Source organism: Quercus robur, chromosome 11 (genome assembly GCF_932294415.1).
Source record: "Quercus robur chromosome 11, dhQueRobu3.1, whole genome shotgun sequence".
NCBI lineage: Eukaryota > Viridiplantae > Streptophyta > Magnoliopsida > Fagales > Fagaceae > Quercus > Quercus robur.
Genome location: NC_065544.1, coordinates 16,748,127 through 16,762,650, shown reverse-complemented (window position 1 = coordinate 16,762,650; position 14,524 = coordinate 16,748,127). Strand labels below are relative to the sequence as shown.

Genomic DNA, 14,524 nt, shown 5'->3' with positions numbered 1-14,524 from the left:
AAAAATAGAAAGAAAGATGAAATCATGAAAAGATAAGATAGTGCGTCAGTTAATGTGTAGAGATCTCATAAAGATGGGATAGAATTCAAAAGTGAGTAGTGTAAATATCAAGGGGTTAGATACAGAAGACGTGTACGTGTGTGGATGAGAGAAAACAAGAGAAAAAAAATTAAAAATAGAAAGAAAGTGAAATAGGGTGAGTGAGGAAAAATATAATAATAAAAAAAAGTTGTAAATAGAGTTGGCTTGGGCAGTGTGCTTTAGCCAAATTATGAAGCCACTGTTCAGGCTTATTTCAAATTTGCCTTTGCATTAAAAAAATTAATTAGTATTTTAATTAAAATAATAATATTTTAAAGAATTAATTAGATTAACTTTAAAATAACAAATTTTATAAATGTATGAAAGTATAACTTTTATGTTTTTTTTTTTTTTTTTAATATAAAAAGGAATAGGATATGAAATTATATATATTGTTTTTTTGGAATCCCGAAACACCCTAAAATGGTACATCGAAATTAGTTGGCACTGAAATATTTTGTTTAACTAGACAAACCGAAATGGGGTCCGAAACGGTATTTATAATATTGGTTTCTAAAGAGATCTTTGCAATCTAGCACTGATAAATTGAAAGCATCCCCAGAGGAATCTGTTTAGTTTTTTTTTTTTTTTTTTTTTTTTTTTTTTTTCTCAATTTTGTTTTAAGTTTCAACCTTGATTCTTTTCGCGTGAAATTGAAGTAGTTTTTAAACTCAATGTGGCAATCCCTATTGTAAAACCACATCACCAGTTATTTTGTTTGGCTACTTGTGCAAGTTGTGAGGGAGATGATTTTCAGTTTCTTTTTCTCATGAATTTTCACATGAAATGGAACTAGTTTTTGAGCTCAAACTAGCCAAGTAGTAACTCTAAATAGAAGGTTAGACTTGTGCCTTTTCTTCAATGTACTGGTATTATAAATTTGGTAAACCCCGACTTTCATTAACTAAGCAGAAGTTTGCAAATAAAGTTTTTCATAATAAAAACCCAAATTGTCATAGAAAAGAAGCATACAAAGGTCCACAGCAGACTATCAAAAACGACAAAATCTTGCAATCCATTATAAGAAAAGCATGATATATAAATTACTATTGTAAGCTTCAGAAACCTAACCAAGCACTACTTCGGCATCAGTATCTATTTCAACTTCCAAGAGACAGATTTATACATGATGTCAACCCATCCCTTGTAACCCAAAGCTCTGCATCAACATTGGTGGTCACCCCAATGTTTTGGGTAAATACTTTAATCCAAATTAAGACAAATATGGTCACTGATAAGGCCCCCTCCTTGGCCCATTTGGAACCTTTGACAGGATAGAAATAATATTGTGTTTAAGAAAAATCCTTCAAACAATGACTTGAGCAGAGATGTTAATTGTGTTGCTGGTGAATATTTGTATTGTGATTCTCGGTCTGTAATGATCAAAGAGAATGCAGCGGGTTAATGTCAGGTAGAATAAACTTGAGATTGTCTAGTTTAAACTTAACACAGGTAGCTCATCTTTGGGCAATCCGGAGATGACTAATGGAGGGCTGTACAGGATACGAGTGAATGTTCATACTTCCCCAGGGGAAGCAACCATATTTCACAAATTTCTAGCTCTGATAAAAAGCTTGGAGGTTCAAGGAATGAAATAAATGGCATTAATTTACACGATCAAGGCTACCACAAAAAGGAAAGTAATTTCAGGTATACATTATGTCAAAATTTTTATGAACTATCTCAGTAACTATATATACACATATAACTATCCTTGGGAAAATATATATCATAATTTACCGCCCTCTTCTTTGTTGTTGGCCATCTTTCTACTTATATGCTATTGGGCCAGACCTAGAAACTGCAAACCTTGGTAATGGACTGGGACCTGTGCTTCCCGAAGTTGACCCTTCACCATGTTTTACTTTACGACTTGAGCTGTAATCCAGTGGCCCAGACCGGCGAACATTCCGGTGTTTGTTTTCATTCCCCCGAAAGTTTCCACTGTCATTATCATAAATGTGCTCCTGACTATATGATGATGATGCTGATTTAAAATAGCCTGAATCATTAGTGAGATACTGAGGAGTTGAGTCACCACGGCCCTGCCTTATTACAGGGGATGCATGTGATAGTGATACAGCAGGAGAATGGCGGGGTGATACAGTTAGTAATGCCAGCAGTGAGGATGGATTATTCGTGTAGTACTGGCTATATATTGACCGAAGAATGGCATAAGGAATATGGAGTTCCAGAGAACTTCTTGGAAGGTATGGGGAGATCTCACAAAGTTGGTCTAGGAAGATAACCTGTGCTACAAGATGAGATCTGTGCAGAAAAGAGGAAGACATTAACAGTTTGGACAATTTACATGTTAACACAAACCACCATATTGCCAATGGCTAAACTGGAGAATTAGAGACCAAGTTGTGCAGAAAAACATAGTCCAGCAGTGTCGTCATTTTTCTTTTTAGCCTAATTTCTACAAGACCATTTTGAAACATGCCATATCACAGTTTGAAAGGGCATTTGGACACATGCAGCAGAATATGAAATCATTCACATACCTGTTAGTTTCGCTCCAAGAATCTAGTATAATCCCTGCAGAGAATTTTACAAAGAGTTGCATTGTGGACTTTATGCTTGCCTCAGCTGACAAACGGCTCTGTATTTCAGAATCTAGTGTCTCATCAACATGTCCATTTGAGAAAGATTGTCTCTGCTGATGCTCACGTTCTAGTCTAACAAACTCGCTTCCTGCAATCACAGCACTAATACACCTGCAGAAGAAATTTGATTGTCAAAGATAGCTAAACATAATGAGAACCACTACAACATTTCTTGTGCAGCAGACTATGGCTTAACTTTTCAGTTTTATATTCACAAACGTATCTAGAAGCGTAGAAGGTAAAACACAGATATTTGTGCTATCAAATGATGTAGTTCCAGAAGATCTAAGGCACATAGGGGGTTTAATTTATTTGCGTGTATGCATTTGTTAACTTTGGGTTTCAGATAGTATTTAACTAATAAGCATTCAAGAGTCCTTGTCATCGGCGTTATTCCAATTTATGGAAAAATGACTGCATACCCACCTTGCCAAGCAATTGATATTGTTGTTGAAGCCCCCTGTTTCAACATTGAAGGCAGTGGTGTTCCAAACATTAGATGCCATGAAGGTGGCAAATAAATATGGTAACAGGCTCCACGAACCATCATTTGCACCCCCGACTTCTCCCAAGACTGACCTCACCCACTGGGAATCATGGTCACAGACCACACCGACACTATTTGCCACTCCTTTCAATCTCCTAATTTCCTTCTTTTCAGGTATTGCATCAGGTACATGCTTAACTACCTCAGCTAGTAATGAATATATCAAGGGTGCACCTTCTTCAAGCACAGCTCCAGCAGCTTCAGCCAGAAGCCCATCAAAAGCCAGGGCTAGCCCAGCCTGAACACAAAATTCAATCACTGTATCCAAATCAACAACCTGTTTCATAGATGCCTCTCTCTCTATTCTGTCACCAGAATGCAGGCTGCCAGCTACTGCCTCTAGCACTTCACGGTTTGAGCGCAATGAGGTGTCAATGCAATTTAAAAGAGCAGCTGTGTGTTCTTTCAGCAGATGGTCTAGCCTGTCAACTCCATAGCCACCAAAAATACGAACAAAGGCCTGTAGTTCTCTCAGATCAGCAACTGAGTCTGCAAAGTATCCACCAACAGGCCTTGTGCTCTTGAAACATTTATGAATGGGTGCAAACAGGATTCCAGCACCTGATACATCTTTGATTATATTTTCTATGTACCAGTTACATACAGCTTCAGCAGCTGATCCAGTAGGTTGTTCTGTCACTTTTTCAAACAAGTGCAGAGAGGAAACTGGTCCTGAGAAGGCTTCTGTGAGCAAAACTTCTCTAATACCCTGGGTTAAATCCATGCTAATATGCTGCTCTGCAAGATGGACAATGCTGATATGTCTGCGAATCAGAGACTCCAAAATAGAAGGCCGTTGAAGATCATTATCAGTTTTAAGTACTGCAAGCAATCTCCTCCTGAAGTTCCCAAGGATGCATTCTCTCATATACTGCAGTTAATGGTTGGTGTGTTAGGATCAAAATATCAAATTACAAGAATCTGTTAATGGTTTTATTGGATCCCAAACATGTGCATCAACATGCATGTATTTAATTACGTACTCATATGCATTTGATGTGATTTGATCACGAACTACTATTATTGTAAATATGTATGAATGAATAGATTGTGGATATTAACTGCAAAAGAAGCATGATGCTAAGCTATCTTACAAAACAAATTCAGTAAGACTACTATATCAATAACAAGGAAAATAATAAAAGCTGACTTTTCTAAATGGTACAGGCTCCTATAAGTTGACATTTTGAAAAATATTTTTAAGATTAAAGACTGTGAAACTCACCACATAATATACTAGAGGAAGATAAATGCTTTTCTATACTTTTACATTGTAGTAATCCCAAGTATTTTAAGCATTTTATATCATGTCTTAATCTTTTATCTATTGTCATGCTTGTGCTGTAGCATTAATATTAAGAAGATCCAATAACTACCAGTTTTTGGCTTAGTCAAGATCCAGAGTTCCATAAAACAGCCAGCCAAAATCAAACCAAAAATCAGTTGCTTTCTCGAGATTAGAACCAAAACCATTTTATAATTTCATTAATTCAGGTGATGAACTACCTAGGCACCTGTTGCTAACCTTAAGTTCTTAAGTTTTGTTGCGTATTTGCATAACACATTTTAAAAATAAAATAAAATCCATTGCTCTAGGAGTGAATGTCTCTCAATGTGTGTTTGTGTCATTTAGAGTTTCTTCACATTCAAAGTATGGTACTCAATACCTCTGTTATCTTTACAAGTTAATCCGTGTAGATTGTCTATGAAGTTCAATTTTGAACTAAAACTACTGAGGATCAGATCCTATTAGGCAAAACATTTGCCTCCATTAGGGAGAATCCACAGTCAAACTGCTAAAAAGCAAACAAGTCAAATAATATGCATTTACATAAATCGTTTGAAAAATTAAGCATTACATTATTGTAATGAGTTAACGCTGACAGCATATTTTGAAGAGACCAAATTTTTCGTTTGTTAAATTACCATTTGTCCCAAAAGCTTAAACTCTTGGGATATGATAAATTTAATCATTTAATTAATACTTCTAAGTTTTATGCATCTTTCATATGGTGTTTGGAAGAAAACTGAAAATTATGCATCTTCCACATGGTGTTTGGAAGAAAACTCTCTCTCTCTCTCTCTCTCTCTCTCTCATCCTTTTCTTTTGTTTGTCTTATCTTTTTCTGTACTTCAACTCACCTTTTTATTATTAGCTTGGAATTCATTTTTCACGCACATCCTCTTTCAATTGCAGAATTATTTTTTTGTCCTATGTACAGGATAAAAGTTATAATTTAGTGTTTGTTAGTTCTGCTTTGGGTTATCATATGGTGGCTTTTGTTTTAACACTTGTAATCGGGAAATAATTGTGGTTGGTTGACTCAAAAAAGCTTGTTAAAAATGTTCTAAGAGATCTCTTTATATGCAATGTCGATATAACGAATGATATGATCCAAGATCTAAAAATTATATGTTATGGTGATCTTTAATGTCACAAGACATGAATGCATCTATCATTTAGAGTCTGAGGTTGTTCCAATTTTGAGAATGGAATAAGGCAGTCTTTATTAGTATCATATGAATGCTGTTTGGTCAAGCTACAACTAGAGAAATAGAAACCATGAATTAGTTCTTAATGCAAGTGGTCTGGTCAAGAAGTTAATGTCTCCAAATCAAGTTGATGAAACTAGTTTATCTTATGTGCTATGTAAGAAATTAGTGTACAAGTATTTTATTCATGTTTAGTAGCTCGTGCAGTTAGGTTTAGCTATAAGTGGGGCTTTCATGTGGAGTCCTTACAGGAATCATCTCCATTTGAATTAATTAATTATGCTGTGATCCCCTCTTCAGACTTGTTAAATAAAGTAGTTTCTAAAGAGATCTTCTCAATCTAGCACTGTTAAATTCAAAGCATCCTCAGAGGAATCCGTTTAGTGTTTTTTTTTCTCAATTTTGTTTTAAGTTTCAACCTTAATTCTTTTCACGTGAACTCAATGTGGCAATCCCTATTGTAAAACCACATCACCAATTATTTTGTTTGGCTACTTGTGCAAGTTGTGAGGGAGATGATTTTCAGATTCTTTTTCTCATGAATTTTCACATGAAATGGAACTAGTTTTTGAGCTCAAACTAGCCAAGTAGTAACTCTAAATAGAAGGTTAGACTTGTGCCTTTTCTTCAGTGTACTAGTATTATAAATTTTGGATTGATAGTTTTCTTATAGAATTTTCTTTTTCTGAGGCTATTTAGAGCAATGATATTTGTTTGGGCATTTATGTTTAATATTTGAACTTTTTTTTTTCAATTTCAATATGAAACTGACAGCCTTTTTCCCTACAATCTCCAAATTGCCTACGCTATTTTAATTTTCTTGTCTTAATTTTGTTTGGGTCCGTTTTTCTAGTGTTGCATATATATTTTTTTATTTTAATTTGAACAAGGAAAAATGTAAAAATGCATGACCCTTGTGGTTTGGGTTTATATACAGATTCCTTGTACTATCAATTTGATGTTATTGACTCATGAAATTTGAGAAATGATGAAATTGATCATTCCATTGCACTTGCGTCACCGGTGATGGACGAAAATTGATCATGTGCACAGGTGCATTGCATGTGATCACTTTATTTATATAGCAAGCAAGGCTCAGTTGTACACATGATAGGGGCTGCAGAGTGGGTATACATCATTTGCAAGTATCTTATGTATCGTAGCTAATGAAGATCACATAAATATAAATCTCATATTGTGTAAGACATTGATTTTACATAAACAATATACAAGATACTTAGGTTCAAGTATCCCCAATATAATTGGGTCTATCTGTAAAATATATTGGACTTATTTGTATCAAAGCAAAATGTTAACTAAACAAAAATAAAATCATTTTATTAAAGGTTTTTTGTTTTTTGTTTTTTTTTGGGTAAACCCCGACTTTCATTAACTAAGCAGAAGTTTGCAAATAAAGTTTCTCATAATACAAACCCAAATTGCCATAGAAAAGAAGCATACAAAGGTCCACAGCAGACTATCAAAAACAACAAAATCTTGCAATCCATTATAAGAAAAGCATGATATAATTACTATTGTAAGCTTCAGAAACCTAGCCAAGCACTACTTCGGCATCAATATCTATTTCAACTTCCAAGAGACAGATTTATACATGATGTCAACCCATCCCTTGTAACCCAAAGCTCTGCATCAACATTGGTGGTCAACCCAATGTTTTGGGTAAATACTTTAATCCAAATTAAGACCACTATGGTCACGGATATGGCCCCCTCCTGTACAAGTATTTGGTTGAGTAAACAACCTGCCAGTGACAATAGCTTCCCATGCATTTGCACCTATTGATCATTTCCAACTTTCTCACTTCAAATTTTTGGATCACTATTGTGGCAATTTGAAGGAATTCCTGATATTTCCCATTCTTTGGCTACCTAGACTCAGTTTCCCAGAACCCTTTGGATCATGAAAAATGTAGATTTCTAGAAAAGAGCAGCACACTAACCTCAAGCCAACTCTAATGCTAGACAAACCATGAAAAATCAACGGAAATTTTAAGGAACAAGAACAGTTAAAATAAAGAACCTAGGAAGCACCTAGACATGCTTGGAGTCAACACCATTTCGGTCCTTGGAGATGAAACCTAGGATTATTTGGAGTTAGCAACGGACCATTAGAACAATTCCAACAGAAGTTTTATATATCAAAATAATAGGAATATATTATTGTGATTATGTAGACTTTAAAATCCTAATACTAATTGATATAGGAAACTCTAATGGACTTATTTTTAAAAAATTAATAAACCAAATTAAATACTAGGGCCTAAAATAAAAAAATAATTCACCAATAAAAATACGATTGACTCTAATAAGACTACATTTAAATAAATATCTCTTTAAGCCCCCTATATCAAATTCTTCCTAAATCAAATGACGTTTTTGCCCCAAATATGATTTACCATTTCATTCCATTCCCCCCTCCACCCAAAATGAATACAAATGAGACAAATGTATGTGCAACGGTGGCTAGCTCCATCAAAAAAAGAAATTTAGTTCTTGATGTCCAAAGTGATCACTTTTAGTCCCTTTAAAAACGTGGACTACTGGGATTCTAAACCCTCAAAAGAATTAGTTAATCAATTTTAAGGTCAAGTTGTTACTTAGTCAAATTATGAATTGTCATTGGTTATGCAAACAACACTAATATTGTGTAATTAAAATAAAATACAGTTGAAATAAATGACATACATGGTAACTCGGAAAAAACTAATGGAGCAACTTGTCCCAAAGTAAAAAAACCATTGGGAGGGGGTAGTCTTCCCAAAAAGGCAACCCATAGATTAACTTTTAGTATAAAACCTTTATACCTAGACCATATAACCCGTAGATTAACTTACAACATAAATCTTCTACTGTTTTAGAACCTTTGAACTCTTCAATATATGAATACCTTCACGAATGATGTATCTATGTTCATGACTGGAACATCTGACCAGCTCCAAGAATTTCTTGAATCTTTACTTCACGACATCTAGTCTATGATAACACTGTGACTTTAGTCTTGATCACCAATCTTAAAGGATACTGTCATTACATATACTTGAATATTGGTATGATGTTGAAATAGAGAGGAATAGGGTTTAGATCCTTTTTTTTTTTTTTTAAACAGGGTTTAGATCTTATTTGTGTGGCAAATGGCTCTCTGCCACTAGTCATCCCTAATGTGTTATTACTATTTACTAGAATGGCATTAGTCTTTGTTTTGAAAAAAAAGGGACAAAGAAGAGACATTTGCATTACACCTTTTATTTTATAATTTCCGTAGCTGACAAAATACAACAAGATTTTTTTTTTATCACAATCAGAAGCTTATTTTCAAGCAAACTTCCTCTAAGATCGGGTACATTGGCCAAATTACGTATTAAAACATCCATACACACAAAGATATATAGACTATCTGGTTACTGTTGCAGTATGATTTCCTAGTTCACATAGAGCTAATTAATTGAGCTAAAGTTGCAAATTCGCTCTGAAAACACAAGCCGCTAAATGTCAGCGCAGGTGATGCCTACAAGATGAAAAAGGAGACTTAAAAATGTTTCTCAACAGATATTAAATCCAAGATAAGACAATCACTGGGTAAAATAAACCTTAGAGTTTCTTTTGTTCCACGTCGAACTTTGCAACGGATTTTTGGGAGCCCTAGGCGCTGATGAGCCTCATATCGATGGCAACCAGAGAAACCTACAGAAAAATAAAGAAGATAATCATGAGCTTTGATAATGGCAAAACAAACGAAAGGCTTTGATATTTACACATCCAAATTAGACTCTACCATCCTGTTCTTTCAAGTAGCTGTGAAAGTGATTTGTAGAGAAGAATTTAAATGAACAAGGGGGTAATAGCTCTTCACGTAGAATTACTTATCAAAAAATAAAAATTAAAAACTCTTCACAGAGAATTTAGATTAAACACCTACCATAGTAAACTCCATCAACCTCAAGAACATCAATCTGCATTGTTAAAAAGACAGTAGGTCAAATAAAATAGAGTTGGCATCATATGACTGTGTTTGTGTTTGTGTATGTGTATGTGTATGTAACGGTTGTAACCACCATTTGTTTTTTCAATCAAATGAATGTACATTCAGACAGATCATAGATCCTTATCATAGCTTTTTTTATATATCAAGAGAAACCAAAACATTTTGGCATACAGGAATAACAAGAACACATTGCAATTATGTTCATATCTTTTTTTTTTTTTTTTTTGATTGGATTATGTTCATATCTTAACTGATCAGAAAGGGTCACAGTTTAAAGTAAGGAAATCACGCACATATTCCTCCTTAAAATAGTTTTACTACTTGTTTATCTAAGGGCACAGTTGCACAATTTAAAATTGGAATGCTTCCAACTGTTATTTTTAGCATTGAAAAATTTGTTAACCCCCAATGTTCAACAGTTGGAGAAGATGAGGCATCAAGGCATAAACACCATGAAAAACAATAGAAGCTACCTCACCTTTTGATCTATCACAAGCCCTGTATGGATGTTCTTATTACTAATTTCATTTATACAAATTCCATGCCCCCCTCCCCCCTCCTCCCCAACCAAAAAGAAAAGAAAATAAAGAAACCTACATTTTCTACAGAGAAAAAAATGAATATGTTGATCTAAAGGGTCACTCTCTCAAGTGAGGAAATTATGCACATATTCCAACATAAAGAAAAAAAATTAAAATAGTTTACTTGTTTATTTAAGGGCACAGTTCCACATGAATCCACAAATACTTAACAACATTTTTTGATGAGTAAAAATACTTAGCAATTTTCCAAGTACAATTGCTCCTGAGCAAAACTCAAAAACATTTGGACAAATTTTTTTGAGATTCATTTCATATAGCGGAAGGGCTTTCATTCATCCCAATGGACAACTTATATTAGCTTGGGAAGTGCTATTGGAAGTTGCCACATCAGCTAGGAACAGTCGAGAAAAACTCAATAAGAACATTGTACTCTTAGCACGTGCACTACAAAAATATGTAAAGTAGTGAGGTGTAAAACTTATTATCATAATGGCAAACTTATTGTAATTTTCACTTCTCTGCCAATATCCAACAATCTGACAAACCTAAAAGTTTTTGTGCAGCAATACTAATTCAGTAATTCTAAAAGAGAGTTATACAAATTTGAAAAATCATATTGAATGGAAAGCAACATTATATGTTGGTCCTAGGGAGTCTTTGGATGTCTCAAAGAAATTTTCTAGCTATCGCCATGACCTAGTCTTAGGTTTGAAGTCTCCTAAAGAGCAACCACTGTCTTCACCTGTTAAAGCCTAAGCAATTTCTTTATTCTTGTTATGCCAATATATTCACTCACAGTTACGTAACTAGAAAATTTAAGAGAACTTTCCTAACAGTGTGTTGTAAATGTGTAGCATTATATTTTGCAAAATGGTCGGGAAACCACAAATGCTTGATGGTATTGTTGGCCCTAAGAAAAGGTAAGGTCTTTTTTTTTTTGGCCAAACTCTATTCAATATTCAATTTTCAGTATCACATTTCCCGACCAGCAATGTCATGGTTTGCAAACCATCATCCCAAATGACAATGTCATCACTCTTTCAGTCTTGTGTCAAAAACACAATGACCATCTTTCGTCAAATTAATCTCAAGATTGAAAAATGAACCAATTGATTGTAGCCTAAAATGACCACAACCAATCTATTAATTCAAAATGTTCCCTCACATAATAAACTAAAAGTATGGTCTAATTCATTTTATTGTCATGAGGAGGAGAGTAGGAATCCATAGACATCTGGATTCCCTTGACTATTAGCAATCAAACATGAGAATCGTCTAGAATTCTAAGGAATTTTAAAAGATCACCTAAACCAATCGTCAGAGTAGAGTTTTAGAAATACATAACATTTGTAAAATGACTCCCCAAACCTAACTATTGTGAGAATATGGATTCCCATTTAAAGAAGTGGGTATCTACATTCTCATGCCTTGAGAAAGTTTACTTTTTTGAAGTCATAATAACACATACAATTTACAACCTTTTGACTAACAAAAAATATAAATCTTTTCTACTCTAATGCAAACTCTCTTCTATACACTTCACTCCCTACCGAACTGTAACACTGTTGGAACTTTGTGCTTCTACCATAGGGAGGTTGCTCTTCCAGTGAATGTAAATTTGTCCTAATCTATTATATTGTCTGTGCTTTATTTTCTAATGATATCTTATTTAGTACCTATGAGCAATATTTTCATATCTTATTCAGCACCTACAATTTATTTGAGGTTTTGGGGCGTGGCTGATACATAAATATGTGGATTGGGAACCATTCAATGTCACATTTACATGTTATATTCTTGTAGATAAAATGATAAATACACTTGACAATGTGTTTACAAACCTAAAAATATTTTGGAAAAAATAAAGAATTCTTAGGGACACAGTCATTCATAACATTATTCACCACTGCTACATGGCTTATTGCGATCTAATGAACATCACTTTCACCCTTGGTCCATCATTGACACCCCTTATATTATTCCCTAATCACAATAGGCCATTTCAACTACTGCTAAAGTTGTTTCCTTATACTTAATTGAAATTTGGGTACCGGAGTCATATTGGATTCACCTAAAATACATGTAGATCTCAGGTAGCTAATCAAATTTAACCAAAAAAAAAAAAAAAAAACAAAGCTCATTCATTTTCCTTAAGCTTCTAGTAGTGAAGTCTTCCACCACTTAAGCATGACTTTTAATTGACCAAAGTCTACTAAAATTCCCATTCATTTTCTCGCATACCAAACAAAGCACAAACACTCAGTGCAGCAATTATTATAAAAATTAAAAAAAAAAAAAAAAACCCAATATTAAAAAAAATATTAAAATGCAAAAGAAACCCAGATAAAGAAAACTAAATAGTAATATACTGACAGGTACTTGGAGGCCAATTTCTTGGATACTATCCATGAGTTCCTTAACTTTGTGAGGATCATTAGCTCTGGTTCTCATCAATGGCCTTCTTATCTTATCAAGCGGCAGCTCCACTATCACTGGGCCCCCATTCCCTCCACTCTGGGACCCACTCACCGATGCCCCTCCTGCGCTGTAAACCATTTTAGAGATCATAATAAAAATAAAAAATAAAAAAATAAAAACTAAAACCAAAAACCAGAGAGAAACAGAGCATTCATACTCGTACTCTAAAAAGAGAAAAGAATAAAGCTGTTAGTTTATCAATATCTTTGTACCGTTAGATGAAGCAGAAATAGGGAAGGTTCTCAGGGTCTTTGGGAATTGCAATACAAAGTTCGCCATTTTTTTTTTTTGGGTTCTGTACTTTCAATTGGATTGTGGTTGTCCTCTGTTTTTTGTGAAGAGATATAGAAACAGTACAAAGTGCGGAATAACTCAAAGGACTAAACAAATATTTCCTTCTTGTTTTTGACTGACAAACAGATATTTCGATGAGCAATGAATAGACGAAAATACATTCTTGTTGCTACGTTTTGGGCCATTTTACATTTTGAACCCTACCTTTTTCGAGCTCCTGTCCTAAAAAAAATAGTTTCCAATTTAGTCACTGCGCTTGTGTGGCACACTAGTAGTGTTTGCTAGTGAACATAAAGTTAACTTGAACATTAAAATAATATTAAAAAATTATTTATTATTAAAAATGTCAAGTTAGCATTTTAATAAATAAATAAATAAAATTTTTCAAAATTTTTTTTTTTAAAAATGAAAAAAAAAAATCTAAAATCTAATAAAATAAGTTGTAAATGAACTTTTAGTTTCTACATTTTAATTTTACCACTTTTAGTTTCTAAATCAATTAACATGTATTTTGGTCTTTTCCGTTAGTCCACCAACAAAAATTACTTAGGTGGCAAATTGATGCTGACGTGGCCAATTAAAAAAAAAAAAAAATTTAATTAGCATTAAAAAAATATCATGTCAGCTTCTAAATATAAAAAAATTTATTAATCAATTTTAACGAAATTAAAAATTAAAAACAATAAAATACATCAATTTAGATCTAATTCATTTTGAACAAGAACACAATCCCAGATTTAAACATCATCACAAGAATATAAAGTACAAACCTAGAACCAAACACAAAAAGCACAAACTCAAATTTAAACATTAACACTAGATCACAAACACAAAGAACACAATAACAAACATAAATCTCCCAGCCAACCCATAGCAAATAAACCCAAATACTCCAATAGAACCCAAATCTAAAAACTCCAAAAAACTCAATAGAACACAATAACAAACACAAATTGGGAAGATATTTGGGCACTTTCATCACCAAACTGTTGTGGGCAGTTTTGCTTTGACCGATGTTGATAAAGAGCACCTAAGGTTGGTTTTCCAGCATATACGGTGGCCGTTTTTGTCAGAATTTTTGTCGGTGCTCTGATCTTCTATAGGAAAAAGAGAAAACCAGCTGCAAAAATTGGAACAAACGAAGATCTTAGCATTATGAACCAAATCGAAGCCAACACAAACCAAATCTGTGTTCAAAATCATTAGATTTGAGTTCGAATTGAAGCCAACTCAAAGCAGATCTAGGTTCGAAGGCTTTAGATCTGGGTTCAAATAAATCAAAATGGAGCCATTTCCAATATGGGGTGGTTTTATAGCGGGGTTGGTTATGGCTTCCGATAAGGTGGTGGGTTTTCTATTGAGTTTTTTGGAGTTTTTAGATTTGGGTTCTATTGGAGTATTTGGGTTTATTTGCTATGGGCTGGTAGGGAGATTTATGTTTGTTATTGTGTTATTTGTGTTTGTGATCTTGTGTTAAT

At 33.9% G+C, this 14,524-nt stretch overlaps 2 protein-coding genes across 2 annotated transcripts; both read right to left on the bottom strand.

Annotated features, from left to right (window-relative positions):
* Positions 1-1,652: 1,652 nt before the first annotated feature.
* Positions 1,653-4,138, bottom strand: LOC126706617 (protein NAP1-like). Its single transcript, XM_050406155.1, has 3 exons — positions 3,117-4,138; positions 2,589-2,801; positions 1,653-2,349 (listed from the first exon to the last, which is right to left on the bottom strand). Exons 1-3 carry the CDS (start codon positions 4,103-4,105, stop codon positions 1,851-1,853), a joined length of 1,701 nt encoding a protein of 566 aa, XP_050262112.1. The 5' UTR covers positions 4,106-4,138; the 3' UTR covers positions 1,653-1,850.
* Positions 4,139-8,977: 4,839 nt separating this feature from the next.
* Positions 8,978-13,151, bottom strand: LOC126706381 (sulfiredoxin, chloroplastic/mitochondrial). Its single transcript, XM_050405801.1, has 5 exons — positions 12,965-13,151; positions 12,648-12,814; positions 9,667-9,700; positions 9,338-9,431; positions 8,978-9,255 (listed from the first exon to the last, which is right to left on the bottom strand). Exons 1-5 carry the CDS (start codon positions 13,029-13,031, stop codon positions 9,240-9,242), a joined length of 378 nt encoding a protein of 125 aa, XP_050261758.1. The 5' UTR covers positions 13,032-13,151; the 3' UTR covers positions 8,978-9,239.
* Positions 13,152-14,524: the final 1,373 nt, after the last annotated feature.